The sequence below is a fragment of the Gymnoscopelus braueri genome (genome assembly GCF_963280865.1).
Source record: "Gymnoscopelus braueri genome assembly, chromosome: 19".
NCBI classification, from domain to species: Eukaryota; Metazoa; Chordata; class Actinopteri; order Myctophiformes; family Myctophidae; genus Gymnoscopelus; species Gymnoscopelus braueri.
In genome coordinates this window covers 18,429,379-18,449,582 of record NC_137621.1, presented here as the reverse complement: position 1 = coordinate 18,449,582, position 20,204 = coordinate 18,429,379, and the positions used below count along the sequence as shown (strand labels likewise).

General features: G+C 46.1%; 1 protein-coding gene across 2 annotated transcripts in view; it reads right to left on the bottom strand.

The window, feature by feature from the left end:
* The window catches only part of LOC308075284 (latent-transforming growth factor beta-binding protein 2-like), a 130,035-nt gene that overhangs the window by 57,527 nt on the left and 52,304 nt on the right, over positions 1-20,204 (bottom strand). For both annotated transcript variants that reach the window (XM_080415039.1, XM_080415040.1), the window contains exons 6-8: positions 15,484-15,675; positions 9,335-9,669; positions 6,599-6,701 (exon numbers count right to left, since the gene is read on the bottom strand). In XM_080415039.1, coding sequence (XP_080271165.1) covers positions 6,599-6,701; positions 9,335-9,669; positions 15,484-15,675 — 630 coding nt within the window. The remainder of the gene's footprint in view (positions 1-6,598; positions 6,702-9,334; positions 9,670-15,483; positions 15,676-20,204) is intronic.

Below are 20,204 nucleotides of genomic sequence, written 5' to 3'. Positions count from 1 at the left end.
TGAGAGGTCCAACAGGCCCATCAATCACACCAGTCGTCCCCTGGGACCTGACTGGGAGGGAGGCAGCCTCGGTACTGCGCTTATCCCCATGCCATCCCCACAACCAACACTCCAGCCATTAGCCAAGACCTCTTGAAGATCTTTTCGTTCTAGAGGTCTGCTTTCTGCCCGACCGCTGCAGCACCAAACGGTGCCACAGAAGCATACCAGGCACAAAAAAAACTCTTTAATCATCATGGATTCTTCAAGTTGCTTTGAGATTCAAAGATGACAAAAAGCCACTCTCTTTGGGCCCCGGTGCCAGTGGTTGATTAGAGCAAACTTAAAAAGAAGTCAGAGCAGAATGTCTGTTTGGCATGCGCCATGTTTGCCAGTCTGCCAGGGTCCTGTAAATAACGGGTCCCTGCCAGTGGAGGGGGATCAGACAACCACATTGGCCAGATAACATACGCACGCACGCACGCACGCACGCACGCACGCACGCACGCACGCACGCACGCACGCACGCACTGTACAGAGTACAGATACAAAGCACATATTTACTCCCTCAAGAAACAAAACTAATGTACCAGCTTTGAGTTGTTTCCTGAGTCTCAGCTGTGCATTCATGTGGAGTTTCTATTGTAACACTACAACAGTCTTTGTATAAGTTGTTATCCTGTCCTGTAGCAGATGTGAAACATCGGGAAACTCTTTGATTAAGACACTGCCAGTGTTACATCATATTCATTGTTCTGCTTCATTAACTCTTAATTTAGAACATGTTTTTCAGTGCTCTTGTCACAAGACAGCGCGTTCATGTACATGTCTGTGGTCGGACGATCTCTTGTCTTTACGTCCTTCTGCAAGACGCTGATGGCGGAGGAGTGAACACACATTCAAAACAGGCCTGCATTCCTCCATAATCTCATGTTCTCTGTGACATATTCACCACGAGGGCCGCTGCCAAAGGATGACATGCCTTGGTACAGTACATACCGCATAATAAAACAGGCTTAGCATGTATCTTATTAAGCTGCGCAACACAGATCTTTTACCCAAGCGCCTCCAACTAGCTGGCGAATTGCCCTCGACCATGGGACAGATACTTGGATTTATTTCTCTCCGTTAGGTCTGTTCAGTCCTGATGAACCACACTGCTGCCCAACCTTAATAGATTCCATCACGCCATAGCTGTGGCAGGATGAACGATGAAGGCGAAGTCAACCTCGATGAATCAGAAATGTTCAAATCGGCGTGACGTCTCTATCAAATCGCCATGAGAAACTGGAAATGGAAAGGAAATGTTGGCAAAGAGCAGCGCATCTGTTCTCTCTCGCTCCTTTTTTCTTTCACTGCGTCTCTGGTTTTGGTTGGTCATTAACAAGTGTTCCTGTTTGATCGGTGCTAATAAAAAGTAAATAAGCGCAAGCGCTGGCCTCTGGATGGATGTCAGATTAATGCCTGTGGAATGGGAGATGTAATGGGAGGTCTGGGAAGGACAAGTTCAAGAGGGAAGATGTGGGGGCTTGGAGAGAACAGGGGGCCCTGGTCCCTCTTTTTCTCATAACGTTGTTGATTGAATGCTCTCTCGCCCTCATTACAGAGGGCAAGAGATGGAGACAGAGAGAGAAAAAGGGTTTCTCTCTAAAAAACAGAGAGACAAGTCTCTCTTAGTCTGCGGTGGACCTCCTACACAGCAATTTTTCCTCCCCAATTTAGTCATTGCCAATCTCTCCCCCCGTGGCTATAGTCCCTGTCACTGCAAACCCCTACTGTTGGTCTTGGGGAGGGTGTAAACAACCACATGTCTCCTCCAATACACATGGAGTCGCCAGCCACTTCTTTTCACCTAACAGTGAGGAGTTTCACCAGGAGGCCGTTAACGCATACAGAGGAACACGCTTTCCCTCTCAGTTTCTCTCTTTGCTGGACAGACGCCACAACCAACCTATGGGAGTTGCTAAGATCGCAATGAAATAAGCTCTCAAGATTTTTCATATTTTATCCTTTTGACAGATATGCACAAATATTATATCTCTGATGTCGGGCAGAAACCAGCTAACTCCAAAATGTTCATTTTTCCGGAAATGAAAAAACAAAACAAAAAGTGGAATTTAGGAGGTTTTGTTCATCATTGATAAGAACAGCTGAATGGACCTCCAAGCTCACATTGAGGTTGGAGGTCAAAAGGGTGTGAACCCTGGAGTCAGCAAAACCAGCTAACTCGAGGATCCAATGGAGTTAGCTGGTTTTGTCAGAAGCGCTTTTTAATACCTTTCATAGGTTCAATATTTTTTTAACCAACACACAGACGAAAAGGGTGTTCAATATAGCACGGATTTATGAAAACAAATTAAAAAGCTAAAAAATGGAGTTAGCTGGTTTCTGCCCGACAGCAAAGATATGTTCATCTATATGCGGTTTTGTCAATAAAAACGTCAATCAATCAATCTTAGGAGTCTCTACTGCAGCAACAGAGAACGCCCTCCCCTGCTTGCGTCCCACTCATGAACACGGCCAATTGTGTTCGTTGGAATGAAGGAATTTAAGCCCAGTCTACACGGTGGTGGGTACTTTGCCACCCGGATGCCCCTACGCAGCAAATTCTGCCCAGAACGGGCCAGTAACCCGGGTCCATTTTTACATTCTCTCAGGGTTAAATGAAGGCTCAGGATTTTACAGTGTAGAACATCCGGGCAGAGTGATGGGGCAATGTTAAGGCACTGCCAGAGTAGTGACCTCATCATCATGACCTCGTCTGCAGAGGAGGCCGAGGCTCCTGTGGGCGGGGTTGATGTCTTTTACTGTAGGCCTGGGAGATCTCTGATCTGGGCTAACTGGAAAGCATCGCAGCGCCGGAGAGTCACTGGGAGGGAAGTGGCTCAGTAATGACAGATAGGCAGACGAATGGCTTATGGAATTCCATTAGCTGTTTAAACACACACGCAGGGAGGGGCCTGCTCCAGCGAGGCCCAGCAGAGTCATGCGGCGTCACCCTGTCATGCCAGCAGAACATGTTGAAAGGGAAGCTAGCCTTTTCTTGGCTCAGGTTTCACCAGGGAACCTCAAACCACAAACCACAGTCATTTCACCTGAGTCATTTGTATAAGTTAGAGAAAAAAAAGCAGAGCAAAACAATAACAATGCTATTCTAGGAGGCGTTCCTTTCTCTCAAATATGCAGCACGCCATTTCTAAAAACCTGGATTCGGTTTCTTCTGTGTAATTCACACTAGCGAAACAAATTACCTGTTTCCACCACAACCACCCAGTCCCCTTGACGACTGTTGTCGCCGGGCCATCGAGGACAGTTGTAATTGCCTCCATGTCCACCCCTGTCAGAAAACAATTCAACATACTGCAACCCTGAAATCCAAACAAGGTCCAGGGCTGATCCTCACTCTATGCCTCATCAGAACCAGAGGGAAAGAGTGGACGACAGCCATTCTATGGGATCTGGATCTCATTATGGCCTGCGACTGTTCAACATGCGAGCGATAAGGGCATTGGATAACAACAAGGCTTCTGCTTCCATTGGAAACCAACACGTCCATGGTGGCATGACGCAAGGGCAAGATGGCCGATGTGTGAATGCATCACGATACCTTATGAGCTTATAGACTGGCTATTTTTGGTCTCGTTCTAGATTCTAAAGTGTATGCCAGTGGTTCTCAAACTTTTTCATGTCAAGGACCCCCAAATTGATATGTATTTCGCCATCTAAAAGGTTTTGTGCCAGGGACCCCCAGAAGAGAAGATTTATGTAAAAAAATTAAATAAAAATAACATTTCAATATTTTTTTCACAAAAATGCAAAAATAGCAGATGTACAAGCTCGCAGCTCAGCACGAAGTGACGCACTGTGAATTGTTCTATTCTTTGTGCAAAATCAATACCGGGCGCCAAACCTCAAATAAATTGAATTGAAATTTTATTGTGACCGAATACTATGACAGCATTCGTGGCTTTCAGTGTTGGGAGCACGCCTGGCGTGACAATTCTTCACCTGGCTGCAGAAACTGTTGCCATGATCCCTGGAAAGTTTGGGCGTGACACCCCTTATAAATGCATGTCAGTTATCACCAATTTGCTGAAGACGCTAGTAACTTTCATACTAACTGCATTTGGCTGCACTGGTGTTTATGAATTTGAATTAATTATTTGCAATGAGGCTTGTCTGCATAGAAAAAGGCCAATTTGGCACCAAATGTACACATGTTACCCAATTTGAATACATGCAAGTAGCACTGGAGCGCCAAGACACTATTTGCTTGACAGCGCAGTCAGGGGTGCATTTCACCCTTTGCGGGTGCTTTGAGAATTACACTGCTTATTTTTGTCTTACTTGCGTGGGTTTGGCGGTGGCAAAGGCCATGCGATCCTTTTGTGATTTAGCCCCTCTGAGTTAAATTAACACTGAGGATTCGACTGTGTAGCCAGCCTTGGAGGACAGATACAGACACATCTGAACCTAATCCAAGTCACAAAATGAGACTGTCTTCAGACTTAGAACAACACATTCCTTTCTGAAATGGCACTGCAACTATAAAATGGCAGTCACCCTGGCATCCTCCTCAGGTTCAATAAAAACACATGCCAGCGGTCTCCTGTGTAGCGGTGATGCTAGTTCTCAATCAAAAGCGAGTATTGCAAATGCCCATAAAGTGACCGACATGATGTGTCACACCCCATACACTTGAATTCATGACATCATTATGACAGCAGCAACAGCAGCAAATAACACAGGAGCCTCTTGTAAAGTTAAGCGAAGTTCTCCCCCTCCTATGCAAGCCCTCCACTGGTGCAGGCACATAAAATGAACAGAACAGACATTAGGTTTGGTTTCCAGTGATGCCGTTAATCACGTTAGTCATTGGATAAAGCCCATGCCCAGCACACAAATGTAAAACACAGTCTACATTCAGGTCAGTTCAAGTGGTTAAAACCCATTGATACCTGGAACGCATCTGTGTCACTTTAGATGTCTTTGGCTATTCAAAAATAGCAGATATACAAGCTCATAGCGCGGCACCGAGTGCCGCGCTACGAGCTTGTAGATCTGCTATTTTTGAAAAATCTAGATTATTTTTTTTGGGATTTTTTTTCAAAAAACTGTTAGGATTTAGATTTTTTAAAGAATCGCCCCAGGTCTTAAAGGGTTAAGGCAGCATATAGATCTAGCCGAGTGTCTAAACAAAGAGCTGTAACACTTCAGAGGAATTCATAGCATTCCCTTCAAAGAGCCATTAGCGATTAGCATGGGCTTTACGGTAAAGTATACTGTATATATGGCTTCATTTCAACCCCCTCCCCCTCAATGTTCTTCCCTTTCTCATTGTCTCCCTTTCATTCTCTTCGTCCCTGCTTCCCTGCCTGCGTGTGACCTGGGATCCAGGCCCAAACTGCCCCCCAAACAACTACGAGACTATGAGCGAATGGACGGTTCACTCTTTTCGTTTCTCTACCGAACATCAAAGGAGGGAGGAGAGGAAAACATCTGGGAGCCAAAAGACATTGTGCCGGCGACTTAAGAGGAATGGGAATCTGGCGCACCGAGGGAGACGCAGTGAGGAGGGGGGAGGCGGGGGGATAGGGGGATCGATGGAAGCTGTGATAGATGGAGGAAAGAGAGAGGGATGAAGCCTGTTTCTGATTAGGGTCCGGTCAGACATTAAACAGGGAATGAGGTATGACAGCACACTGTGACAGCCAACTGACATCTCCCACTGCCAGGCGTGTCCCTAATAGGATTAAGGGTACGGGGACAGCAACAGGGGCAGAGTGGCCCTTTGAGACACTACAGTTAGCTCCCCAATGGAGCTTCAACAAATAAAAAGCCCCTGGGGTTCAAGCCCAGGGCTCTCTGAATAACAGCACAGAGCTGCCGGGCTGTGTGAGCACACAGTGAGGGGCACCGCCACCCATCCAGGAAGCGGGCATGGAACCACCACCCGCTGGGTCTGTTTTTTAGAATCCACCGCAGCTCTGCCGGAGTAGGGCGACCGAACCGCCAACTGCTTCAAGGCCATCCCGGCCTTGCTCTGCCCGCAGGATGGGTGGGCAACGCTGCCAGCCACGCAGCCATCTTCATGCTAGTAAATGTGTTTTCATTTGGGTCCCTGTTTTTGGGGCTTTTATGGAAGCACAAACAGCTTCACTTTTACAGCGGGGTGGCTGGGGAGTCACGCACCGCCTCAGCGGAGGGGAGGAATCTAATGAAAGCTACCATGTGTGTGGGGATTAAAGCATCATCATCAATCATCAGCACAACATTCAATCATCGCTAGATCCAATAAGTAAACACAACTGCTGTTGAATTAAATGAGAAGTATCTTTGACCAAAAATAGAATATAAAAGAAGATTTAAGAATAGAATAGAACAGAACAGAACAGAACAGAACAGAACAGAATAGAATAGAATAGAATAGAATAGAATAGAATAGAATAGAATAGAATAGAACAGAACAGAACAGAACAGAACAGAACAGAACAGAACAGAACACAAATAAAATAGAATAGAATAAAGTGGATTAATTATTGCAGAGTAGGACAAAACAGAACAGCTCAGATCAGGCAAAATGGCTGGTCTGTGTTAGGTTTCATTTGGGCAGGTTTACCTGGTTTGGTGGGACATTTTTGGCACTTGTTCAAGCCCCAGGAGGCACCCACACTGCCACAGCAATCATCCTGCTTGGTTAGGCCTGGCAGAGGCTTCCCACACTGCAACAAAACATCTGTGTTAAATCTCAGTGTTTTGGTGTGCGCGTGCGTGCGTGCGTGCGTGCGTGCGTGCGTGCGTGTGTGCGCGTGTGTGTGTGCGTGTGTGTGTGTGTGTGTGTGTGTGTGTGTGTGTGTGTGTGTGTGTGTGTGTGTGTGTGTGTGTGTGTGTGTGTGTGTGTGTGTGTGTGTGTGTGTGTGTGTGTGTGTGTGTGTGTGTGTGTGTGTGCATGAGAAATAGACATTGTGAGGATAACTTTCCTGGTCCTCACAAGATAAATTGATATTTTTATGGTCGAAATTGATTTGGGGAGTTACAATTAGGAAAAGATTCAGCTTGAGGTCAGGGTTAGGATTAGGTATTTAAAGGTTGGGTTTAGGGGTTAGTGTTGGGGTTATGCCTGATTTATACTTATACTTTACACTTATACCGCACCAGTGCAGTGCACATAAAATAGCAGATCTACAAGCTCACGGATAATATACTGGCATAAAACTAGGTATAAATCAGTCTTTAGGGTTAGGGTTTTGATGTCCTCACAAGTATACTGTAGTAATGCAAACGTGTGTTGTGTTGTCTGTCTGTCTGTCTGTCTGTCTGTCTGTCTGTCTGTCTGTCTGTCTGTCTGTCTGTCTGTCTGTCTGTCTGTCTGTCTGTCTGTCTGTCTGTCTGTCTGTCTGTCTGTCTGTCTGTCTGTCTGTCTGTCTGTCTGTCTGTCTGTCTGTCTGTCTGTCTGTCTGTCTGTCTGTCTGTCTGTCTGTCTGTCTGTCTGTCTGTCTGTCTGTCTGTCTGTCTGTCTGTCTGTCTGTCTGTCTGTCTGTCTGTCTGTCTGTCTGTCTGTCTGTCTGTCTGTCTGTCTGTCTGTCTGTCTGTCTGTCTGTCTGTCTGTCTGTCTGTCTGTCTGTCTGTCTGTCTGTCTGTCTGTCTGTCTGTCTGTCTGTCTGTCTGTCTGTCTGTCTGTCTGTCTGTCTGTCTGTCTGTCTGTCTGTCTGTCTGTCTGTCTGTCTGTCTGTCTGTCTGTCTGTCTGTCTGTCTGTCTGTCTGTCTGTCTGTCTGTCTGTCTGTCTGTCTGTCTGTCTGTCTGTCTGTCTGTCTGTCTGTCTGTCTGTCTGTCTGTCTGTCTGTCTGTCTGTCTGTCTGTCTGTCTGTCTGTCTGTCTGTCTGTCTGTCTGTCTGTCTGTCTGTCTGTCTGTCTGTCTGTCTGTCTGTCTGTCTGTCTGTCTGTCTGTCTGTCTGTCTGTCTGTCTGTCTGTCTGTCTGTCTGTCTGTCTGTCTGTCTGTCTGTCTGTCTGTCTGTCTGTCTGTCTGTCTGTCTGTCTGTCTGTCTGTCTGTCTGTCTGTCTGTCTGTCTGTCTGTCTGTCTGTCTGTCTGTCTGTCTGTCTGTCTGTCTGTCTGTCTGTCTGTCTGTCTGTCTGTCTGTCTGTCTGTCTGTCTGTCTGTCTGTGTGTGTGTGTGTGTGTGTGTGTGTGTGTGTGTGTGTGTGTGATGACAACAGTATTGTTGAGTGTGTTTGCATCAGAGCGAGCATGTGCACCTATCTGCAAGGACAGAATGAACCAGGGCACATCTGAGTCTGGTTAGGCAGGCGAGGACATAAACACTGCCGTCCCAGGAATAGAGCTATGCTCCTGGCATGCCTCGTTAAGAAGCTTGCCTAATTATTGTGAAGAGATTCCTATCAAACCTCACTTACTGGACTCCTGGAGAATGGAGATCTATGCAACTTGAGAAGCAGCAGAAAGGACATGTATTTCGCATATATTTCAGAAAACACCAAGCTGGCATACTGGCAATGTCAGTGGGAAAGCTGTAGGCAGGTTCTTTGGCATGCTAATTCAAATTCTATGGGGGTTCTCCGAAGCCAATGTGACCGGGAGGGAGTTGGACTGCGAGTTTTCATTGCAAACTCTCCGCGAGAGCACGGCAGGGAAAATGGGAGAAGTACTCCAGCATAAACAATCGTGTTCGATGGATAATCATCTGTACTGTGGATCACTGTGTTATTGGGACTGGAAACATGGAAACCTAAGGGGAAAACACAGCATCTCTCTCACAGCCAAACACGCAGATGCTGCATTAGATTTAGGATTAGCCACACTCACGCACTCTCGGTCCCGGCCTTCCCTAACCCTATGTGACCGAAGTCACGAAACGTGACATCCGCACACTATCTCGGTTGGACAAAGTACAGTAAATCTCTGTAATGTGCCATTCTGTACACACAGATACATATACCCTCTGTGAAAAGCCTCCCCTGCTGCGTTGCGATGGGAAGAACCACATAGAGCTTAACCTATGAACCCTCCACCCCCCCCCACCTCGCCAAGCTCATCCTAACTCATAACATGCCTGTGGAACATGAGATAGCCAGTCAGTTCAGAGCTCGTAAATCCTGGGTACGACATAAATCAGAGCCACAGGCCCACTTCCTGTGCTAGACAGCGTCTATCAGATGGGCAGACGTGGCTGGAACGGTATGCCGCCCTGTGGGAAAACTACACTTTTTTCCTGGCCTCCATGCCATGCAGGCGCAGGCCAGAATCCACCAGGTGGCCGGGATCAGTGTGCAGTGGCAGTGTGCGCATTATACATACTGCATATTTTTTCGTTACGGTAACAGTATTCCCTCCGTACCTGTCCATCAATGGTCTCTTGGAAACACCTCCCCACAAAGCCATTCTGACGGTTTTGTGGCCTGGCGGAGGAGCCATGGTCGTTCCCATTAGCAGGAGGGTTTACGTCGGTATGTCCTTTGGCGTGCTCGTTATGATGTCCATTCCCGTGGCTGTTCCCATTCCCGTGTCCGTGTCCTATTCCATTCCCAGAATGTGAGCGCTGCTGGACAGAGTGAACCCCCTCAGTGGCGGAGGCCGTCTGGCCAGGCCGCACCCTGGCGACCTGGTGGACCTGGACTTCGGCCTCTGGAGGGTGCTGAATGTGAACATTCACCAGGGATGGGTGGAGAGAGACTGAGGGAAACAGAGAGCACGCATCAGTACAATCCTGAGTGTTAACCACTTCAACCCTAGCATTCATATTCTGGGGCTAACATTCGGCAAATGTATTGTAGATTGGGTATATTCGGTGAAGAGATTTGGTGAAGTGGGGAAAAAAGAGCGGACAAAGTACAGAGCCGATCCCGATCAACTACTGTACATACTGTATTGGTTAACTAAGTGCAGAGAGTTTAAGTGGTTAATTACACTTTATAACACTTTTGGGGGAATCAGTGGCAAACAAATCAGTCAGTTTGGTATGGGCACAAAAGGGGGGATGCCCCTATATGGGCATATACTGATGACATCAGCGATCTCCATATATGGGCATAAAAGGGACATGGACTGACAGATACAGAGATCCGGAGATCATATATCATGTGCATATATGGGACAGACCGACTTCAAAATCAGCATGCGCAGCGGCAAGGATTCGAGGGAGTGCGGTGCCCGCTGTTGAGTAGTTTGGATATCCAGTTGTCCAGAACTAACGATCCATCCAATATGCCCATATTTGGGCAATGCAATATATGGGCAGAGCTAGACAGACAGAAACAGACATCTCCACATATGGGCACAAAAGGGACACAGATGGGTACAATGGGTACTCTGACAAAGCCCCTGACACTATGGGCCCTATTCTCGAGCACTTTTCCCCCCCCCTAAACCACGTTAAATACTGATAATGGAGCTGCGCCGCCCCAATATGTTATTCTAGCACCTGCTCTCACCTGCTATAACACCATTATGCCGACGCCGTTATTTGCGCGTGGAGGTGTGCCCGTGGGCGTGTTGTTGCTATATCCCCCACATTGCCATTCTGCAGACACACATGGGTACGGCTTTGGGGGGGGGATAGTGGATTCTAAAACCACCCGCCGGTTTCTAAAACCACCCGCCAAGTGCACACAGACACTGCAATGGCTTTGTGCGTTGGACCATGAGCCGTGTTGCCAGCCTTGGCGAGAAATAAGCAACCGCAGGTCTATGAAAACAAAAAGAAGCAACTATAAGGCCACATGAGCACTTCAAATTACTAACTAGAGCTTTCATATCCCCTAAATATTTCAGCCCGGCTCGACTAATAATTGACAAATTAGGCCCAGCCCAGCCCGTCAGTCATTTTTCTAAAGAAGCTTAATTGCTGCATGCAGCCTTTTTTCTCATTAAATCTTGGTAATTCGTTAAGAACAGGAGTCATTTCACCCTATTCCAACAGTCTATATTTTATTTAAAAAACAGCTTGGAGCAAATAGGGCTATATAAATATATACACTGCCCCATAACCATTTTAAGAATGATATTCGGTTATTATACGAAATATATTTTTAATTGAGATATTTTCTTTTTTTCCATATTGCTGTCATGTCTTAATAAAATCATGCTTTTAGCAAGCAAAATAAGCAGTACAAAACAGTTTGGATTACTTTGTTTGATGGGAAAGAGTTGCGATGGAGAAATCACATCCAATGTTACCTTCTACTGCCCGCTGCCTGTGCTCTCATTTGAAGAAATAATCCAACATTTACTTTGAGGTGAAAAAGACATGAAGAAAACTTTTCAATCTCAATAGTCTGAAGATCCATTCTATACGTCATGTTATGGTTTAAACTTTAAAGGGGGCTCTCTGCTGCTGCCGTTGTGACAACTGTCAAGACAGCTAATTGATTTGACTTTGCGCTGCGCTGCCCTGATGATTAATTATTTGGCATCAGCTGTGTAAGAGTATAACTATTTTAAATGGCTTTCATATACTCTTGGGGATCTGACTAATGACAAGTTGCTTATTGTGAACACAATACGCTACAAATTTATTAATATATGAATTTATTTGGATTTAAAAAAAACGTCGACCCGGCCCAACCGGTGCGGACGGGCCGGGTCGGGTCCCGTTGGGTTTGGGCTAAAATCTTAAGCACTTACATTTTTTATAAGATGATCGGATCATCTAGTGTGATTTTCATTTTGGCTGCTGTCTCGTTAAACCCATGCTGCGGGTGAATATTATATTATATATTATATATATTATATTATTATTATATTCCCCACGTAAACGCTACGTTCATGTTTACTGCATTAAAAGGTTCTCAATCTTTTCAGGCCATCGACCCCCCAAAATAACCATATTTGAACTGGGGACCCCCCCATTTTGTTTGACTCGGTTCCACAGATAAATATTGTGAAAATAGCAGATCTACAAGCTCGCCAGGCGTTGGGTGCTCCATTGTGGTCTTGACCCACAGGTTGAGAACCACTGCATTAAAAGCTCCAAGCAAGTTACATCTAGTATGTTGTTGACCACGTAATGTAATGTTTTTGGTTTAGTGTTAGGCTACTCCGTGGCGCGCGCGCGCCTCATTGTTTATGCTGTCCAAAACAACAGATCTGTAAGCTGTCGACACGACATGACGCAGCGCCGTTGATAGCTTGTATGTCTGTTATTTTGGGTAGGTAGGCGACGCACATACGCATCGCAGCAATGTGTCTGGGTTTGAGAGGCTATTGATGTAAACTTAAAGTGTAGCTCTGTTCGGGATTACTGAACAAAGGTGGATGATGAAAGATAACGGGGACAATATGGATGTAAGTTAACTTTAACTGCGTCACTTCAGAGGAAACTATGGAGCTACTTCACACTGTCTGTGTACCACGTAGGAGCGTTGTCGCAACATGATGTAATTAATTATTTGGGAGCAGCCGGTGTGTACCAATAGTATAAATATTTTAAATGGCTTTCATATACTATTCCGGATCTGACTAATATGACAAGCTTATTGTGAACACAATAGGCTACAAATTAATATAAAATTTTATTTGGATAAAATAAAATAAAAGAAGGAAAACAAGCCCAATGTGGCTTATAATAATCAGACCAGGCAACATTGCAGACAGGGAGATAGAGCATATATTGGATCGGGGATGACGGCTAGCGCAGTCTTCTCTTAAAGGCAATGGCTTCTGGCACGGTGATTGGTTTTATCATTGTAACGCCCAAACCACACCTATGCATAATGTAACGGGTAGCTCAGGTGTTTGGCGGGTGAGGGGGGTGCCACAGAATACCGAATTTTGCGGGGAAACGCCTCTTGCCTAGTCCGAAATCCGTAATTAGTGGTTTGTTCAAATTTCACCTGGAATAGGGCCGTATGACTCAGACATATCGGTCGGATCGGTGGTGCGACGTACTGTAAGTGTGAGGGCCGGCCGCGCAGCGTAGCGGCCCCAACCTCTAGTCCTATAAAAGCCCATTCAACAGCAGACTCCAGACTCAGTGTTAACACACGTCCCTGCTTCCCTGACTAATATTGTCCTTCTAATGAATGTGATGACCTTCATTTTTCGATTAGTCATTTCACTATGTTAATATTTTACATTTGGTTGCTTTCCGTTGCTAAATACAGGAAGTAGACCTAAGCAGTTTAGTGTTGAACTCAATTATGCATTTCATTGCACAACTTCTGATGTGGGCGTACCTGCAGAAAATAACATGGAACGTTTGTGGATGAAAGAGATTTTTGGAAGCGATGGAGATTTCTGATCCCTATCGATTCGAGTTTGAATACACAAGAGAGTAAGAGCTGGATCATTTGCAGGCTGATCGTGCGAAAGTGATTCAGGAGCATGTGGTATGTGGACAAAAGAAATAGGTCTTTGTTACTGACGTTAGACATTTAAAATGAAATAACCAATAATGAAGGTTGACAGATTCATTAGAAGGACAATATTAGTCATGAGAAGCAGCTAGGGCTGTGTGTTTACAATGAGTCTAACGTGGAATTTGATGTTGAATTGCCTTCTATTGGATGGGGAGGTGTTTGCTCAAATGAATAATTAATATAAATAAATGCTGAAGCAAGCAACTTAAAAAACCCAAACTTTCAGGGGTTAAATTAACATTCCAAATGTCACTGTGTGCAGGCATACCGTTTATAGCAGTGTTTCTCAACCTGTGGGCCAGGGCCCACTGGTGGGCCGTGAGCATACTGCAAGTGGGCCCCCAAATAATTGACAAAACACTGAGATGTTAATGATAATATAACATTGATGTTAAAGAATGTATAATGTAAGAAGTAAGAATCGATTGATTTATCATTAAAATAAAAAATGCTTTGAAAAATGCAGGCAGCCCACCCATCTGACGGACGGGTGGGCCGCGAACACTTTCAAGATTTTCAAGCGGGCCCTGATCCAGAAAAGGGTGAGAACCACTGGTTTATAGTGTATAGTTTACAGTTCGCAGACTAGAGTTTACAGTTTCAAGTTATGAATAGTGCCAGCAGAAGCCACAGCCAAAGGGATTGAAGGCTGTGTATACGTACTGTACTCTGAGAACTATCAACAAACATTTCACACAAACCTCTTCCACACAAACTTGATTTCATCATCACATTATGAAATCTAAATGGGAAGAGAATGAACTGTGTGAGGAGGCACTAACAGAGACGTCCTTCTCAGCCACTGGGTTAAATCCAATCATGTCATTTTCGAGACCCAAAACAGATTTGTTGAGGAGTCGTGGAGATGTTGCAACGTGGTGAATGAGCTCCTTTGTCCATCTGACACTGGAGAAGCATTTATCTTACAGGGTGTGCCAGGGCTTTTTCCCAGAACCCTGACCTGCTCTCCCCTCTCATAAATCACTGCCTCGCGGACGGAGGTGAGTGCGCGATACAGGCCAGAGAGAGAATACACGAATGCACCCTTATCAAATAGACCAGGACCGTGAACCATATTTGATATCTGCTGCTACGTGACGTCTTTACTTGCACAAGAGTCTGAGGTACTCTGCCGTTATTTATGAGTACACTTCATGTTTATATTTGATACGGTTTCAACCACTTAAGCCCTATTTTACACTTTGGTGTTGCGGCTATTTTGGAAAAAAATGCTTGAAAATGTAAAATGTTGAAATAAAAAATAAATAAACACTTTTGCCTGTACTGACGCCAGGGTTAAAGTGGTTAAATTGAATGACATGGAACTGCCTCCTTGCATACGTACAGTACAGTATGGTACGCACCCTGGAACGAGGAGCGTTCTCTTTTACATTATATCATGTCTAACAGCTGCTCCCCCCATGCCACTGGTTAGAACTCCACTCTGTTTTCAATATTCACTGTCTGTTGATAAAGAGGAGTTTAGTGTGTGAACAACATGCGCGCTTCCACTGAGTCACCCATTACATATTCAGCTCGGAATAGATTCTGACTTTCACTGCTGGCCCCGAGAGTCACACACACAGAGACACACTTACTGGTAACTGGTCTGTTGCACGTCAGGGGACAAAAACACTAACAACAACAACAAGAACAACGCAGCGATGCAAGGAACAGTTAAGTCAGTCAGCTAAATCAAAACTTTCCAAGAATGTCAAATGAAAGATCGACACAGCCGTGGCTGATAAAACAGATCTATCTCTGGAGGGTTAGCGCGGAATGAAAAAGTAAGACACCGTGATTTTATGCTGAAAGTGAAAACACAATACAGATTTTAATAACAGCATGGCGTCCCTATGGATTGCTGACGTCATGTTGTTGACATCATATTGATGATGTCAGTAATGCCCAAATATGGAGGGATGGCGGGACGGTGGATCGGAGACAAAAAAAATCACAAAATGTGAAAAACACAAAAATTCACAAAACGTGAAACAATTTGAGGAATTGCTTCTTTCTAGTGTCTCTGATCGGTCAAGTGGTTTCCGAGATTAGCCGCAGACACGCACGCACGCACACGCACACACACACACACACACACACACACTGAGGAACGGAGCTGAGTTATCACCTTGCTGATTGGACAGAGGCAGGGTATACATGGAGTGGGACGACGCGTCGTCTCGGCGGCCATTAGGGGCTTGGGGACGGGCAGCCTGGGGAGCGGGGAGGTGGCAAAACTTCCCCGTGGAGTTGGACGGACACCAGCACTGGTCCCGGCCGATGCAGCGTCCACCGTTGAGACAGGGAATCTGACAAAAGACTGTGGAGAGGGATGGATAGAAAGAAAACACAGAGAGAGAGAGAGAGAGAGAGATCATGGTCATTACCAGCAAGAGAGAGTGTGCACATCAGCCGGTATTAATTGCCTTGATTTATGCGTCTTCGTACACAGAGGCCCGTAGCAGTAATGAGAAACAGGAGGGCTGGTGCTAATAGGAGGCCTGACGTGGATTGGCTCATGTGTTCACAAATGGTTCATAATGGTAATACTGCAGCTAACTGTTCCCCCGGTCTGAGCTCATCAGACACCTCGTTCTACTGTACATGAGCTGTACCAAGTTCCAGCTCCACCCCGAGGACACGGCCACAGCATTGCGCCCCTCGTAGCCTGCCCCAGTGATTCTCAACCTTTCTCAAGGACCCCCAGTTTGATATGCATTAGGCCATAATCTCTAGGACCCCAATCTACAATGTAAAAGCATTTCTTTTCTCAAGAGTTAATTTAGTAAAAATATTTTCTTTACACCCCCGGAGTTACAGACACTTATAGGTCCATTTGCTTCCTAACTATCAATCATTTAACTCGGGTCCTCGTACCCCAAGTTGAAAACCTACCCTGTCCAGTTGGCAATGTTGTTGTCATGCAGTAATAATTACAACACTGAGAGCGAGGGTTCAACTGAGCAACAATTCATCCAGTAAACAACTAAGTAATTAGCATTATGCATCATTGGAATGGAACACCTGCCTTGCTGACAGTGCAGGGTAAAAGAAAATCCAAAATATCAAAGCCCAAGTAGAACATTTCAAAGGAGAAACAATTGGCTCTTGAGAAGATAAGAAATCCTCACTGTCAGTGCCTCACTGAAATCCTAAACGTGTTTTGCCTGCAGTTTATGATTTATGCTCTGCAGTCTACCGCATGTGAGCATGAAAGGGAGCGAAGGAGAGAGACAGACAGTCAGAGAGAGAGAGAGAGAGAGAGAGAGAGAGAGAGAGAGAGAGAGAGAGAGAGAGAGAGAGAGAGAGAGCGAGAGAGAGAGAGAGAGTTACGTAGTGAAATCATCAGTGTCAACTTACATTTCAGAATTTATTTGTAACTCTGAGAGTATACAAATGTAACGATTTGGTTACATTTGTATACACCCAGAGAGAGAGAGAGAGAGAGAGAGAGAGAGAGAGAGAGAGAGAGAGAGAGAGAGAGAGAGGGCAGTGTTAGCCAGATGGTGTTTGACAGAGCTTTCATGGCCCCTTTCACTGGTCTTATCTTGTGGTAATCTGGTATTGGGGAGGGCGGGGGGGGGGGGGGGTTTGGGTCTGTGGGGGGGAGGTTGTGCCAGCCCGGCGCCCTACATACCTGGGACCACTCCCGAGTAGCTCTGACCTGACATCAGTTAACTCCAAACTTCAAAGACGGACCAAATGAAAAATCTACACAACCGTGGCCGGTAAAATCAGGACCATTCTGGGGGGGGGGGGGGGGGGGGGGCTGGAGAACTGGGGGGGGGGGGGCGTGAAACGGCAGCGTTCTAAGCTGAGGACGGAACCCTTACCCTACAACATGAGTACTGTACATACTGTACCAAGAGATGAAAGAAGTGGAACCCTGCCGTGAAGCTTCCTTGTTTGTGACAAGACAGACAGACAGACAGACAGACAGACAGACAGACAGACAGACAGACAGACAGACAGACAGACAGACAGACAGACAGACAGACAGACAGACAGACAGACAGACAGACAGACAACGGACAGACAGACAGACAGACAGACAGACAGACAGACAGACAGACAGACAGACAGACAGACAGACAGACAGACAGACAGACAGACAGACAGACAGACAGACAGACAGACAGACAGACACGGTAGCAGGGCACAAGCAACGCAGACCACAGGAGACAGGACCGGTCTAGATGGCATGTAGGGAATGAGCACCCTGTCACAAAGCATTAATATCAGCCAGATCAGACTGAGGAGAAACAAAATAGACACAATAATAGATGGGAGGGTGAAAGAATGCACTGCAAAACTCCTGAGTGATCATTTAACTCTATAACTACCGACTGCGACTGTACAGTGGACAATTTAGGTAAATTAACACTTTTTTGCAGTGAGTGGGAGGGAATGAGAGGTGCAGAGAGGGGGGGGAGGAGAGAGAGAAAGAGAGAAAAAGAGAGAACTAGAAAAAGTACTACTCGGATAGCACAGGTCTCCGCCAGGTCAGGTAGGTTATTGTGGCCTCCTGGTTGTGTTATAAGGGTGCCATTTCTTCTTAGGCCTTTCACGGCAATTGGACACTGCATTCATGATTTGAGGCATTTTGTTCCAAAAGTGTTTTTTTCTAAATCAGACCTGCTGGTGGCGCTATAACAGGCCAATGTGAAACGGGTGGTATTTGTTCCTCTGCCTAGTGGGAATGTGCGTGCAAAATCTCGTGGAAATCGCACGTTGCGTTTATGATTTGAGGCATTTTGTTCAAAACGGACCTATCTTGCAAACTTTGGAAGCCAATGTTAGCCTATCAGGATGGAATATGGAAAATTGGACAGATCCGTGTTGATCACATGAATAGAGATACTGTGTACCAAATTGCGTGATGTATGGACAAAATTTGTAGGAGTAATATAAAAAATCAAAAAAATCAAATTGCCTCCTGGTGGTGCTATAACAGGCCAATCTGAAAGATTCGGGGCAGAGGTTTGGCTTTGGCATCCAGGGAGTGTGTGTGCACAGTTTCGCAGCGACCGGGCCAACAGTGCCGGAGATTAGCTGCTCGCAGACAGACGGACGGATGGACAGGGTGCAAAACATAGTCTTGGCCATGCCTTTCGGCCTGGCGGAGACAATGAGACTGAGACTGAGAAGAAAAGAATAAAAGGAAGAGAGTGTGAGTCAGTGTCCAGACACAGGAAAGGCTCCTGTGATTAAACATGCTGGCTGAATTATCAGCTCTGAAGGGCTATTAATTCCTCCCAATCTGGGACGCAGGCCTGCCTGCGCTGCTCTGTCTCCACTGGAGCCTCACCTCCGCATGGGGCAGCCACTATTCTCAGACAACAACTTACTGTTGACCACGTCTGCCTGTCTGTCTGTCTGTCTGTCTGTCTGTCTGTCTGTCTGTCTGTCTGTCTGTCTGTCTGTCTGTCTGTCTGTCTGTCTGTCTGTCTGTCTGTCTGTCTGTCTTACTCTGTCTTGCCTGTCTGTCTGTATGTCTGTCTGACTCTCTGTCTTGCCTATCTGTCTGTGTGTCTGTCTAACAACCATTATATGCCCTATTTTATATTAAGAATTTTGGCAAATTAATCTTGAAAAAGCTATATTGACATAGGGACACCAGGGTCATTAACACACACACACACACACACACACACACACACACACACACACACACACACACACACACACACACACACACACACACACACACACACACACACACACACACACACACACACGCACATAGCCATCCTGACTGGAATCACTTCTCACCCAATAAAGAGACCTAGAAAGCCCGTCTAATGTTGCCCTTTAAAGTAAGTGTTGTTACACTGTGCGTATCAGGGGAGCCTCTTGTAATTATAAACCGGGGCTTTTTATCCGCCCCGTGTTGGGAACATAACAACAGCATGAGATAACTGTTTGCCGGCCACTCGACATTCCTCGACGAACACGCCACCGTCGCTGCAACAGTACGAGACGGGGCGAGCACTTGGACGGACTGCGAGCGAATCTCCCTTCTTAGCACCCTCTTTAACACATACTTTACATAATCATCGCGGATTTATCCAGAATAAAAACGGGGCATTAAAAACAAACTGCTTCTCCGGAGGAAGGCGTAGGTGCCAGGAATGTAATCTCGTGGACGGGCCAGGCCCGCCGGGCCCGGCCCCTGCTGGAGTGTTTGGAATATCTTTAAACACGCTCCAAAAACCCATTAATGGAAGCATAAATCTGGAACAACAACAATCTGTTTATGTATTCATAACTCAGCCAGGTCCTCCATGACGAGCATTGGCGCGGGTTAAGTGGAATGCCGGCGGCGTGCGTGTGTGTGTTTGTGTGAGCGTTTATGTGTGTGCACGTGTTGTGTGTGTTATCTGCGGGACTGCATACCTAGTCACTGGGCAGTGAATGGAGAGGACCATGTATGTATTGTCCCTCACCACTAATTAGCCAGTAGCAATGGGCATCAGCATCATTAGTGTGGATCTTAGAGGCTGATGAGAGAACTAGAATACATGGCGAGACAAGGCTCTAGCACCCCCCCCCCCCCCCACTCGCACACACACACACACACACACACACACACACACACACACACACACACACACACACCTCTCACACAAACCCACACCTCTCACACAAACCCACAAACGGACACTTCTCTCCCGTGTGAGTTGGGAGTAAAGCCCCCCGGATAAATGGCAGGTTTAATGTAATCCCTATAAAATCCTGTTCACGCTGCTACTCTCTCTCCCTCTTTCTCTCTCTCTCTCTTTCTCTCCATCATTCACTCGGCTCTCCCTGGGAGCACGTTAAATGGTTAACGGCGGGGCGGCGCGCGAG